Source organism: Carassius auratus, chromosome 44 (assembly GCF_003368295.1).
Source record: "Carassius auratus strain Wakin chromosome 44, ASM336829v1, whole genome shotgun sequence".
Classification (NCBI taxonomy): Eukaryota; Metazoa; Chordata; class Actinopteri; order Cypriniformes; family Cyprinidae; genus Carassius; species Carassius auratus.
Genome location: NC_039286.1, coordinates 3,388,289 through 3,402,987, shown reverse-complemented (window position 1 = coordinate 3,402,987; position 14,699 = coordinate 3,388,289). Strand labels below are relative to the sequence as shown.

General features: G+C 37.2%; 1 protein-coding gene across 2 annotated transcripts in view; it reads left to right on the top strand.

Moving 5' to 3' along the window:
• The window catches only part of LOC113062144 (trafficking protein particle complex subunit 9-like), a 194,880-nt gene that overhangs the window by 70,307 nt on the left and 109,874 nt on the right, over positions 1 to 14,699 (top strand). For both annotated transcript variants that reach the window (XM_026231766.1, XM_026231765.1), the window contains 2 exons: positions 684 to 816; positions 4,999 to 5,150. In XM_026231766.1, the coding sequence (XP_026087551.1) occupies positions 684 to 816; positions 4,999 to 5,150 (285 nt within the window). The remainder of the gene's footprint in view (positions 1 to 683; positions 817 to 4,998; positions 5,151 to 14,699) is intronic.

Here is a 14,699-nt window from a genome sequence, read left to right as displayed (position 1 = left end):
GTTTTAACAACTGAACTTCAAAGTTCGAGTAGATCAGGGTCGATAAACGGTGACATTTAAACTGCTGTTTGCACACTGTACCTATACCCCCACCGCGACCCACTGATCTTGGGGTATTAATTAAATTATAGTCAGTTGGACAAAGTTTATAACTTGGACTCCACTCATCCACATTTATCCAAGTCTCTGTGATAAATAAAAAGTCCAAAACATTATGTGAAAAAAAACATAATTTAAAATGAGTCTTGTTTGTAATCAAACGTGCATTAACCAGCAACATCTTTAAGTAGGGTGTTAATATTAAATGGTAGGTAAATGGCTCTGTAATTTTTCTAGTGTTTTAAAACCGATGGACCATTGAATATTCTCTTATAAAACGAGAAATGAGTTTGTACTGAACATTTATTCTGCACCATAATGCTGCAATAATGCAGAAATCAAATCTGTTTCAAACCGAAAAACAAGTCCAGCATTTCCCTGCTTGAATAAACCAGTTAAATATCCTCTCATTAAAATAGGATAAACTTATTGATCCCTGCTTTATGGCTGTTCCAACACTTCTTAACATCTACAAATCATACGCATGTTTCGAAGGACTTTAATGAGCTCTAATTGCCTTCAGATCATTAGCTCGGGCTGCTATTTTGGAACATTTTGAAATATGATTTTTGCTAATATTGCAGGGTATCACACGTCGGTGTTTGGGGTGAGCAGTGACTGTCTTCTGGAGGGTCTGGTGGGGGTGAAGAGCAGCGGCTGTATGGTGGAGGTGGTGCCGTCACTCCCACGACTGCAGCTTTCTACATCCTTACCAAGGTTTGCTCTTCTTCTGTATAAAATCAAATAAAAACCAATAATAAGGTGATTTAATTAGGTCACATTCTCTTAGGATGTTTCAGTTGCTGTAGCCTAGTTGCAAAACAGTTTTATGGAGATGTGTCTTTGCTCAGTGCTGTCACAAATCAGAGGAAGCATTCAGATGGCTATTCTCAGCCTCAGACAGCATGCCCGATTGCTCATGAAAAGCCCACAGACTGCCTGATGCATATTGCACACAAAAATAAAGTGCTGGCAGAGAATCTGTTGTGATTGGCTGGCTGCTGTTGGCAGCTTTTGGGAGTCAGGATTGCAGAGGTTTTTATCAGCCTACCAGGTAGCAAAGTTTTGCAGCAAAATTCATGCCGTTGTCTTTTGGAAACATATAAAAGATTATTCAAATAATTGAATTAGCTACCAGAATGTTTTAAGCCATGTGACAACCGTAATCATACTAAAACATAAATAAACTTGTGGTCATAAAAAAAAAAAAAAAAAAAAAATTCATATGATACAATAATAATATTTTTTATTAATTGCTGAAAACTAAAATTATAAAAACATAATGTGCTTTAATGTGTGCTAATAATTTGCTTATTTATTATTTATATATTAAGCAAATGATTTTGATTTCATCAATATTCTCTGTAATTTTCTATTATGTTTTAGAACCTGATGAACAAGTGAAGGCATGTGAAATATTTTGAGATTACACACACACATACATGTATATATATTTAAAAAAAAAAATATATATATATATATATATATAAATATGTGTGTATATATACAGTTTATATATAAATATCTAATATATAAAAAAAAAATCTTAAATGTATACATGCGTGTCTATGTTTATATTAACAAAGTAAATATACACAGTAGACATACATATATTATGTAAACACAGTATTTTATTTTGGATGCGATTAATTTTGAATAATCGTTGGACAGCACTAATAATTAAAAAAAATATATAGTATAAAAATTTATATTAAATCAAAATAAACAAATAAATAGACTGGCATCAAAAAAAGAAGAAGAAAGCATTGAAATAGCAGTTACTCATCAACATCGGGCAGCTGTGGTTAGAGGGAGGAAATGCAGTAAAGAGAGTAAAGATGATGAAGTGGCTGCAGTGTGATGATATCTAGGGACTGAACACTGTATATGTGTGTGTGTGTGTGTGTATGTTTGAGGTGAATCCCTATTTACTGTTCCCACTGCTGTCATATCCTCCCTGACTCTAAAAACCTGAAGGGAAGGTTTTTTATTTTCTTGATCAACTATTGTTTTGGGCATTTTTACTGAATACATATATATATATATATATATATATATATATATATATATATATATATATATATATATATATATATATATATATACTGTCAATTTACCACAGGTTTACATATTGTAGGTGTTTACATTTTTCATGCTGGTCCAGCTAATGTGCATGCATATTCTAGCATAACAAATTATTAAAATACAATTGGCTCTCTTAATTTCAAGGCAGGGCTGCAGCTGCCATATTGAGTTACTATTTCTGCATTTCATCTGTATACATATTTTCCCTTCACAAAACAAGTTTATCTTTTGTAAATTCATATGGGTTTAGCATGAGAACACTTTTATGCCATTATTACTGCAACATACCCCCCCCCCCACCCCCCACCCACCTTCTTCTTTAATATGGTTTGTTTGAGAAGAGTTTGGCAGGCTAAAGACTCTGGACGATCCCAAAGCACCCAGAGCTAATTACAGTAATAGTCCTACACACATTCAAACATAAATCCTCATATTCTATTTGACGGGATTGTCAGTCATTTTCATCATATTTAGCGCTGGAGAGGCTGCTGTAAACACATTCATTCTCACGTACATTAATAATATTATTCTTCAACTTGAATGAGTCAGTCTGAAATTACATTCAGAATGAAATGAAATGAAATTGGTTTGTTTTGTTTGGCTCCGCTGGAATAAAGGTTTGGTTAAAGACATTGTAAGCAGGAGAAGACAAACCACTAATATAAAAATGAATAGGAGAATCCGTAACTCTGTAAAAATGCAAGTTGTCAGTAGTTGCCTTTTTCATCGTTTATTCACTGCAGACTGTGCACTGCGTTGCGTTTATCCTCCTGTAAACGACAGTTTTTAAGATCAAATTCATGATATCAATGCCACAGTACAATGCTTTGAAAAACTGTTTGGTATTTTCGTTGTTCAGTTTTTTCTTAAAGGAACTTTTAGTCTTTTTAATGTCAGGAAAACGTTAATTTATGCAAATGTTGTGCTGTGAATTGATATTTCAGACTCCTTTCAGATTGACCGTCCTCACTTTATTCTTTCACTTGCTTCTGAGCTTCTTGAAGAGGTTTTTAGAGCCAAACATCAGTCTAAATGCTCTCTGCACAGTATGAAGACATGAAAAATGGATTAAAACTTTTAAGCGATTGACTAGAGGTTGTTTAGACACCCTGAGTGGAACAAACACAGCGATAGAAGGGGAATTGATGGAATAGAACATTGGCAGCACAGCTTTTTTAATGGACTGTTTATTTTAAGGGTTTTTCTCAAGCCCTCAGGGTGTTCCCTAATTTTGAAGACTTTTATAATGATAAATCTGAATTTTGCAGTGCTTTTGCACATCTCCTTGTGCAAGATGCCATTGCTAAACTAAAGGGGATATAAGGAGACAAGCCACATGAGAAATCACTCATGCAAAGCCCTAATAAGGCTATTGACTCTTTTAATTGAAATGCGGCTGCAGAAAAGAAGGTCCCACCTTTCAATTAAAAGAGCCATTGACCTTATTGACATGGCCATCGGCTGGTCTTTGCAGTAGTCCAAACCGGACAAACAAATACATTTAGCATGATTTTGCATTAAAGGTACACACTTATGATTATTTAAGATTTTATTGGTGACTGACATGTTATTGAGACACAAGCTTGGTAAGGTTTTATACTTTCACAATACTTCTTGACTACAAAATAGCTGCCCCAGTCATTTATTCATTTACTTTAATATTTGTATTTATTTATTCATTTACTTATATTTTTCATTATTTATTTAGTTAGTTTTTTATTTAATATTTAGGACATCAGGGATGTAAAGGCTTCAATCTGAGAATGCTATTTCAATATAATGAGTATGCAAATTAGTAATCGATTATAATTACTGTAATAATACCTTGTGATTTACAATTATTTATGTAGCAGACACTTTTCTCCACACACTCTGAAATTATTGCAAAGCAATCAAAAGTACTTGTCCTTGTTAACATTTTGAGCTTTTCAAAGTGAAACTTTATTTTTTTCACACAATGTTTTAAAGGGGACCTCAGAATTACAGTATGCCCCTTTTTACAAGATGTAAAATAAGTCTCTGATGTCCCCAGAGTGCGTATGTGAAGTTTTAACTCTATGCTCTATTTAATACTATACAGATAATTTTTCTTAGCGTGTTAAAATTGCCACTTGGGTATGAGCCAAATGCGTAATCTGTTATCTTTATAGAAAAGGCACTCGGTTTAAAGGTCAGTCATCTGATTGTACTGTGCATTAAAAAATACACTTTATGAATTAGACAGATGGGAGCACGGATGTGAAAAAAAAAAAAACTTATGGTGCCATCGCATGCTATTACAAACTTTATTAGCCACACTTGTGATTATGAGCTCAACTAATTCCAGCAGTCGACTACGCATTGCTTTCAAATGCAATTTTAACTCCCATTTTCCTATTCATGATCATTCTGGTAGCACATGAAGACAGCGTCCATTAAAACAGACTTACAGAGTGCCAAGAAGGTCTTTCAGAAAGGCAATTTGGAAAACTAACGTATGATACTTAGGAGGTGTAGCTGGATCACAAACAGCTGGCACTGCTCCATCCTTCAGCAAAAACTGCTTTATACTGACCCTCATTCACAGAGCAGTCTGGTGTAAATGATTCGCGCAGATATAAATGAAGTTCGGTAGAGTTGAGGGAGCAGCATCTTCAAAAACTTCTCTTTAGAATCCTGCCAAAATATGAAAAATCCCATCAAACTGTAACAAAATGTCATGATACATCACGTAACTCAGTAAAGATTCACAGTTGAATTGTTTTCAAAGCAATTATTTACATCCCTAATGGACTTTTAAAGGTTTTATGCTTTGTATTTTTTGATTTGGTCCAGGTCGGCTCATCTGTCCAGTGAAGACCTGTCCACCAGCGTGTCCCTGCAGCTGTTTAATGGAGAAACGCAGCAGCTCACCATCACCCTGGAGAATATCGGCACAGAGATGCTGAACACGCTGGAGCTGTCATCTAAAACCCTCAGCACTAAAGGTACATGCAGCACACAGTCTAAATGCCGTCCCGCTCTTTATCGAGCAGTAAATACCACTGTGTTCTTGATACGACGCACATCCTGTAATGGGACGGAGGTTCAAAGGCTGCACTGATTGCTGTGAGTTCGTAATAGAGTCTGTGCATTAGTCTGATCACTCGAGCCCATCTGAGATTTCCCCGTGACTCCACTGTTTTGATGTGCTCTCTCTTTGAATAAAGACGTCTGCTTTTACGCACCTCTGTCTCTGCGTCTTTGAGGATGGAAAATAAGACATGTGCAGTGCTCTTAGTGGTATTCCACACATGCGAACATGAAAAGCGTTGTCTTTTTGCTCTGTGTGTGTGTGTGCGTGCGTCTTCTCTAATCCCAGACTGCTTTCAGCATCAGTGACTGAGCAGGTGGCCTCTACAGGCACTGACACACACACACTGTCTTTGCTTTGAAGTTGTTGTGGAGGTGTCCTTTGACTGAGCCCTGTGTGTGGATTTACTTAGATGTACTTTAGTGAGGGATTTGTCTCAATAAAGAGCTATGTAGATATGTAAGAGCTATGTATATAACTAGTAAAGTAACGCATTACTTTTAAATTTACAACAAAATATCTGAGTTACTTTTTGTTTTCTCATTTAATGACTGACAGCTTTTCTTACCTCCTTGGCACATTCTTTGTAGTTTTATTATTTTCAGCCACAGTGCATTAATTTAGCAATTAATGACCTACACAAGCATTATTGCAACCACAACTTACTGTACATCTATCTATCTGTCTGTCTGTCTGTCTGTCTGTCTTTCTTTCTTTCTTTCTTTCTTTGTAAACTTATCCACGGTAAAATTACGTTAACAAAGGATCAAATTCTTACTTAAAGTTTGCAGAAAGATTTACACCCTGGAGTTTAGACTAATAGTTAAAGTTTAAGGTTTGTTCAGTTCACTGACCTAAAGTATGAGCAAAAGTAAGAGTGATGCTTGACTTATTAAAGGACACTAATAATTAAACAAAACCACTTAAATTTATTGCATAGCGAATGAAATGCATCTGAGGGAAAATGTTCAAAAACATGTTATTTATGAGAGGTATGATTTTTTCCTGTTATGTTTTATGTAAGAAGGCTTGTCAAGCTTGACAGATTTTATCTGATGGGATATGATATCTGAAATAAGAGCATAACCACTTTTGGGGTTTCTCTACACTCAGGAAAAGAAAAAACTAAACAAAACATCAGTTTACTGTTAAAACTCAGACTGAATGTAGTAAATGGTTGCATTGCCATGTTCCTGTCAGTTTCACTGAGCTCATCTTTTGACTATTGACTGGTCTAGTCCACTTTGAGTTGTTTTGAATTACTTGAATCAAATGTATTTGTTTGCAAATCACCAGCAAAAACACCAGTGTGATTTGCAGTGAGTCAAGAAATTGGAATTGAACTGCGTTTTGTTGGTTATTATGCTGAAAGATATGGATTAGATGCATCCCTATATATGTTTACTCACTTTGAGTATGATGGCATGATTTTTCAAAATATCCTCATGGTGAGTTTACACACAAACACACATTTGTTTGTATATCGTCTCTATCTTTTGAGAGTTGAAATGCCCAGTAGTAGAACGAGAGAGAGAGAGAGAGAGAGCGAGAGAGAGAGAGAGAGATAATGAGATGATCTTCTGAAGTTTGCAGTGGAACTATAAATATCATGTATAGTTTCCTACTAACTGTTGACATGACTGAAGGAAAAGAAACCAGGAGAGAGAAAGAATATCCATGACTCATGTCCCATTTGGCTCTGGAAATGTCAAAGCGCTTGCCGTCTCTGCTGTACATAAACCAAGGTCTCCAGACACTAACTAGCTTGCCTGTCTGTTTTACATCTTGGGTTTTATAACTAAACATAAAATAAAAAAAACACTGTAGTCTCTAAGGATCCAGGAACTGATTGTTGTTATTATTATTATTATTATTATTATTATTATTAGGGGTCAAGCACTGAAGATTTTTCTGGGCACAGTGACCATGATTGAATTCTCATAAGGTCACTTCAGCCCTACATGTACTTACATTAGTCCTCGTTTCTTTCTGTTCTCACTCTTTCTTTTCCTCTCTTATTGCAGGAGTAAGTTGTCCCCATGGCAAATTACCCTCATGTGGAAATCAAAGTGATTTTTTTTTTTTTATTGCGGCATGAAGCTAATTATGTTTTCTTCCTTGATGAGCCTATATGTCTGTACCTGTGGGCTCATCAACAACCACCAAACTCAGACAGTCTCAAACATACACAATTATAATGTCCTGTCTGCTTTTGGACTCTTTACAAAGCAACACTCTGAAAAACTCTCCAGTGGGCAGTGCATGAAGCCTATTAGGGTGTTTTTTAGCATGCATGGTATGATATACTGTATATGTTTTTGGTCAGAAGTTGTTTGGTCAGAGTCTGTCACATGCAGGGGCTAAACTTGCTGCAGTTTGTGAATAAAATGTCCAAATGATTCTGATTGAAACATTAACTAATTTAGCAACTTCTAATTGTTCAGACTGAGCCATGAAGATTTAATTAAAGATGATTCAGATTTAACCATCACAAACTGATTTAGTCTGAATTGTGATCTTATTCAGAAACTTGAACTGATTCAGCCTGAATAACAAAGGCTACGTTCACACTACAGGGCTTAATGCTCAATTTTTTTTTTTTTTTTGATTTTTTTTGCAAGGCTGGTCACATTTCCAATTAAATGCGACCTTTTATGATCTCCTGTGTGAACGTGAAATGACCCAGAAGTGACCCGCATGCGCAGAAGAGTACTCAACGGTGAACGATGTCACTCGTTGTTTGCGGAAGTAGCTAACGGTAAACATTTTTGCAATATTAAAGTTATTTTCCCAATGGAGCAAGCACAATTACAATCTTCTCGTTTTAAGAAGAAAATTAAAAAGGAGGAGGAGAGCAAGGTTTTTGGCCATGGTGTTTTGTGGAGCAGTGTTAGCAACGTTGGTACAGAGAAACGTGTGGGTGCGGAGTCGCAGCCAGGAGTGGTGGGATACTGATGTGAGTGGCTCTTCTCGTTCCCGCCTACTTCAACGCAGAATTATGACGTTTGTAGCGTATCAATGACGTACGGATACATGTGGCCTGGCCGTTCAGATGGAGGTCGCATTTCAAAAGATCGGATACGTATCGGATTCAGGACCACATACCCAAGTGGACTGGGTCACATTTGAAAAGATCGGATCTGTGTCGTTCAGACTGTCATGAAAAGATCAGATACAGAATTGGGTCGTTTCAGCCTGCAGTGTGAACGTAGCCAAAGTGATTTGATCTGAACAACAAAGCGATTCAGGCTCAATCATGAAATCAGATCTCGCCAGTTCAGTTTCTAAACAGCTGTTGCAAAATACCTTACCCCAGATCTGATTTCTGAAGTACTTCCAGGAAACATGTGATGTGAAATGTCTGTCTTTCACCAAACACATTTAATGAGAGGATCTGTCCATGTTCTCGCTGCTTAAGAGAGGGCCACTGTGACAGAAACCGTCAGACTTGGCAGCTTCTGGACTTGTCTTTACCCACGGTTCTTTCTCTCTCACCTTCTTTATTGTTTCTCCGTCCTCTAGTGAGTCTCTACAGGTACTTGAGCGCTCAACAGCAACCCAAACTTGTTTCCCAGGCAGCCTGAAGCCAAATGAACACACACACACACATACACACATTCACTTTCTTCCTTCGCAGGTGGTACAGCCAGAAATGGGCGTTGTATTTGACATTGAAAATGACTGAACAGAAATCTGAGGAATGAGAGATTGGGATGGACCGCATCCTGTGCCACCCACAGCAGTCTTTATTTATGCCACCTGATACAGAAACCTCCATACCTGCACCCATATACAGCGCTGCCGCTATATTTCACCCCTGACAGCATGTTCCAAATGAACAATTTTATTTCTCAGGTCTTTGTAGTGTTGGAAGAAAACATTTTTCTCATCTTTGTGAAGATTGCACCAGCATTTTCTTTTGTTAGTTAATTACTGTACTTGGAGTTTTCCTGTTTCGACTGAGTCCCGGCCTCAGAACTCATAACCTGATTTAGCTTTCTACATTGTCCTTTCTTCCTAAGCATATCAAAACAGCAGCATGAGACGCAGTTCTATCTTGCATAAGCTCAGCATGCAGTCGGCCTCTCTGGGATGGGCGTATCTGCAGTGTGATTTGATGCAGCTCGATGGAAGTTCATTCCACTCTGGTGGAGACACAAGGACGTGCACTTCGTCATACCCGTTATGACTGACGTTCTGTTGCGCTGTCAAAACACTCACATGCATTTCATGACCTGCTGTGTGTGCGGTCGAGACCTGGCTTCAGTGAGCAGATCTGTGAATCACCTGCAGTTTTGTCTCTTTTCAAACACAACTCTGCTCTATGGTAGTTCCTTGTGTTCTTGCTTCCTGTTGATTTCATTTTCAGGTATCTCCTGCTCTCTTTTATTGAGAATGCTCCAGTATTGGTGTAACGTCATCTTAACCTCTGCTTTATTTTTAAATCTGAAACCTTTATTTTCAAGCCAGGCACAAATATTTAACATTTATCGGTTAATTTATCGGTTAACATTTGTTTGTTTGGTTATGCATTTACACATACATTTGTTGATGCATTGATGCATGTATTCATGCAATTTATTCATGTATTTATTAATCTGGGTTGATGTTATTTAATTAATATTGTACTATTCATTGTTAACTAACAGTGAATTGTCACTTAGTTATTGTTAGCCATTTAGTTATGCATTTATACATTTACACATTGATTTTATGCATTTACATATGTTTGTTGATGTATTGGTGCATGTATGTATTGATGCATTTACACATGAATGAAATTTGAAATGTTAAAATATATGTAGAAATTAACATTTACCAAGATTAATAAATACTATATTTTCCATTTAAATTTTTTCTTAGCTATTGGATTAACATGTTAAATTGAACCTTATTATTGAACCTAAAATATTACCCTCCACACTCAAGTATGTACTAAGTTATATTCTTGAGCTTGAATGAAAGTGTGAGCTAGTGCACCATATTGTCCTCTTAACCCCTTAACTGTCACTCATATTTTTGAACATTGACTTTGTAGTGCACGATCCAAACTTAAATTTTTATTATTCATGAATAAAAACATTTTGTAACATGATATTGATGAAGTGTTCTCTGAAATATACTAGTATTTTAATTTTAGCGTCCAGTATCCTACTGAATATGTCCTAGAATACTAGTTATATTTTCCTCTTAAGTATGCACTAAAATGAATTATAGGACATACTGGAGTTACACTATATTAATTCTTTAGCTTTCGGGCTTAAAGTATTCACTGGAGTCCCTTAATTATGATATAGAATATATATACAATATTGTTGACTGAAATTATGTATTAGGGTCTACACTATAATTCCCTTTTAATTAGAGAAATACCAGTGTATACTCTTGTGTGTAGTTAGGGAATAACATAGCATGCAATGCCCTTAAAAAGGATGGAAGCGCAAAGTGGAGTTTTGATCATTTTGTGATAAGTAACTGCACAAACTATCAAAACATTTAAAGGGGGGGGTGAAATGCTCGTTTTCAATCAATATCCTGTTAATCTTGAGTATCTATAGAGTAGTACTGCATCCTTCATAACTCCAAAAAGTCTTTAGTTTTATTATATTCATAAGAGAAAGATAGTCTGTACTAGGGCTGGGTGATATGGCAAAAATGTGATCTCGAAATAAAATATCCATATTGAACGATAACGATTTTCGATATTCGATACAAGTTGTTAATGCTTCCAGCTTAAAAATAGTATGCCTGAATGACTGAAGCCACAAAAATGAGAGGGTTCATTAAATTACACTTTAAAAGTATAGTTTATTAAAAAAAAAAATTACACATTTCCAAAATGTAAACATAATACTATTGTAAACATAATTTGTAAACATTACAGGTTTTTTCCCACCAGAAGACTAACTGTAAACAGTGTCTGGCGTTAAGAGGTACATTAAATGTGCAAAATATAAACATAAAAATATACAACTTCTAGCAAGTGCACACAATTTGTAAAACTTTCAGTTGTATTTTTTTTTTCTTTTTTTGCCAGGAAGACTGGTCTGTAAAAAGTGTCTGGATTTAAGAGGTATTTTGAATGTGCAAAACGTAAACATGAAAAATATACAACAACTAGCTAGTGCAAACAATTTGTAAAACTTTTACAGGTTTTTTGCCAGAAACACTAGTCTTTCCACTGTGTCTGGCTTTAAGAGGTAGATTAAATTTGCAAAATGTAAACAAAAATATTCAACTTTTAGCTAGTGCACACAATTTGTAAACTTTTACAGGTTTTTTGCCAGAAACACTAGTCTGTCCACAGTGTCTGGCTTTAAAGCTGCCCTGTGGCAGGACACTATATTACCACCTGTGCTAAAAGCATGCTCTGAGGGTGAGCTGGTGGCAGGAATACACAGGTAACGTTTTGCCAGGAGGCTCACTCTGGGGTATATTGCTGAATTGATCTTCCACCATTCCAGGGGGTTGGTCTCGCTGTCTGCATCAGGAGCTTGCAGGTAGCCATTTAGTTCAGCTTCAATAGCCTGCTGTTCTGTGAGATCAGATGTTGCAGTAGACTTGCTGTAGGACTTCTTGAAAAAGCTGCCCAGTGTAATCTTCTGCAATTTGGCTGGTGTAGCAGCAGCACCGTCACCTTTGCCTCCTCCCAGTGAAATGGATGGGACTGCAGGAGCAGCTTGCGATGTGCTCTGACATTCATCCAGCATCTGAGCTACAGCTCTGGATTTCACAGCCTCAACCTTGTCATCTTTGATGTAGCGTGTCTTAAAACGAGGATCAACAAGGGATGCTATGCTCAGAAGATCATCAGTGGCAGCGTTGTCATATTTCTCATTCAGATAGGTGAGGACAAAAGCCTTGATGGTCTTGGTGAGCTCCGAGTCATCAGCTACAGGTTTCAAGACCTCCTCACTGAAAAGATGCAGTACAGGTTTCAGGTACGACACACTCACATATTTTTCACCAGAAAGGGCATCAGTGAAATCAGCAAGTGGGTTTAGAGCCTTACACACAGACTCCAGAACATCGATGTCCTGCCATGAGGGAGCCAAGTGCCTTGTTTTTTTATCAGCTGATAAAACTTTTGCAATGGCCTTCTCTTGCTCTAGCACTCGTGCTATCATGGCATGGCGGGACCCCCACCTGGTGGGTGATTCTGTGATCAACTTGTGCCTTGGCAGCTTGAGCTCCTCTTGAGTGACCGCTAGTTCTCGTTTCTTTTTCCAAGAGAAGGAAAAAGCACTGACCACTTTTTTGCACACACCCATGGCTCTTTGGATTCTCTGGTCTCTCATACTCCCCTCTGATGATGAAGAAAACAATATAGGTACATGTTTAGAATCTTTAAAAGGCAAAGACGATTGTAAAAATTACTTATTTGTGATGATAAAAATTATTTTGTGACGATAAATTATTTTGTGATGATAAATTACAATGTTATGAGATTTTCAATCAGCGAGAAACTACATTTAGACCTTACACACTAGGGCTGTCTTTTATCCTACAAATCTGAGTTAAATAAAGGCTAGTTACTGCAACAATAAACTAACATAACAGCTTAAGCATGCCATGACAACTTTAATGTCAACAGAAATGTAACTGAATCAAAACGGAATTAATTATGAGAAATTATCACATTATTATTGTGGAATAGATGCATTACTTACATTTTAAAACATTAACGGCATTTAACATACTTAATATATATGCATATTTATCAAATAGCGTAAAGCAAGGCTACACGACCATTTATTTATTTATCACTGCCTTTACAGCACACAACCACACGCAAGTTGGTGTTTGTTAGGACAGTGTAAATACGACAGCATATTCTAAATTATGCAGTCAAACGTGATCTAGCTTTAAATGCTGTGAATAATATTTTAATATTTGATAAATAATTAAAAAAAAAAAAACTTTACATTTTTTAGATGGTTAACTTACCAATGGCTAGATGTAGCCGGTGACCAAAACATTGCAGACGAGTCTAGTTTTTAAGCGAGACGATGTTTGCGTCGTTGTCTGTTGTGATGCACACCTGGCGGTCCTCGCTAAGGCCCCAAGATGCGAGTGCATCCTCCAGACCCGCAGAAAGTATTTCCGCAGTATGGTCATCCGGAAAATATGCAGTTTGCAAGCATCTTGATTGCAGACACCACTCCTCGTCAATGTAATGAATGGTGAGGCTCATATATGGCTCGGATGTTCTGCTCGACCATAGGTCGGAGGTAGTGGCAAAATATTTCACGTTCCTTAGATTATTTTCCAGCTTTTCGCGGCACTCTTCATATAGCTGAGGCAGTGCGGTTTTGGAAAAGTATTTTCTGCCAGGGAGTTCGTACCGTGAGTCAAGCACTTTAACTAATTTCCTAAACCTGTCTTATTCCACTGTGCTTAGGGGCATCATTTCTTTTGCTAAAAAGTAAGAAACGGCCCTGGTTATGTCCTTGCTCCTTTTGGAACTCTTCTCATAGGGGTAATAGCCACGAAAGACGACACAATCGATTTTTGCTTCGGTACAGCCCCACTGCTAGCCCTGCTTGTTGACGGAGTAGCATCGGCCCGCATTTTCATGTTCTCGGCGTGGTCGTTTGGGTGATACATTTTTAGGTGATGGAATAGGTTGGTTGTGTTGCCAGTCTTGGTTTTTACAAACTGACGACATATTTTACAGATCGTTTTAATCTGCGCTTCGTCACTTTTTAGATAACCAAACCACTTCCATATTACGGAATTCGTGCTACCCTTTTTGTCGACAATTTCGTCATTTGTTGATGATAACCCGAGGTTAGTTTCACTTTCGTCGCTACTTCCACTCATTTTTGGGGTCTTTTGTCGTCGTTTCGAGTTCGCTTGCAAAGTGCGGTAGGACTGTGTACTGACGTGCACGTGCACGCTGCTGTCGCATATTTCTGCTGTGTGATTGGTTCTTGGATCAATCCATATCGAGTGAAAATGTCCGGAGCTTATCATCGTTATCGATTTAAATTTTATCGCGATTCGATGTGATATCGTTTATCGGCCCAGCCCTAGTCTGTACCGATTTTTCCCGGAAAAACACGACCGGCTGGAGGCGTGACGTGTGGGCGGAGCTAAAGAATCACGAGTGCAAGTAAGCTTTTGCGTTGAGAGCGTTTGGAAGCTGTGACAGCTGTGAAGGCTGAAACTGAACGAGAGCACCTTTAATAATAACAGTTATTTGAGAATATGGCAAAACACTGCAGCTGTTTCTAAAGCATTTTGATTCTGATTGGTTGTTTACTAACTTTATTTGGCACTCAGTAAAGCTATAAATATGTGCTGATCCATTAATCTCCAAAAACAAATTCTTGGTCACATTAAATCCAGTAATTAGGCATCACAGTCTGACTGTGATGTGTATAGATTAACATATTTATGTAATGTTTATGTATTTAAAATCATTATTAATGCTCCGTAATCTTGCTAGGTACTTTAATGC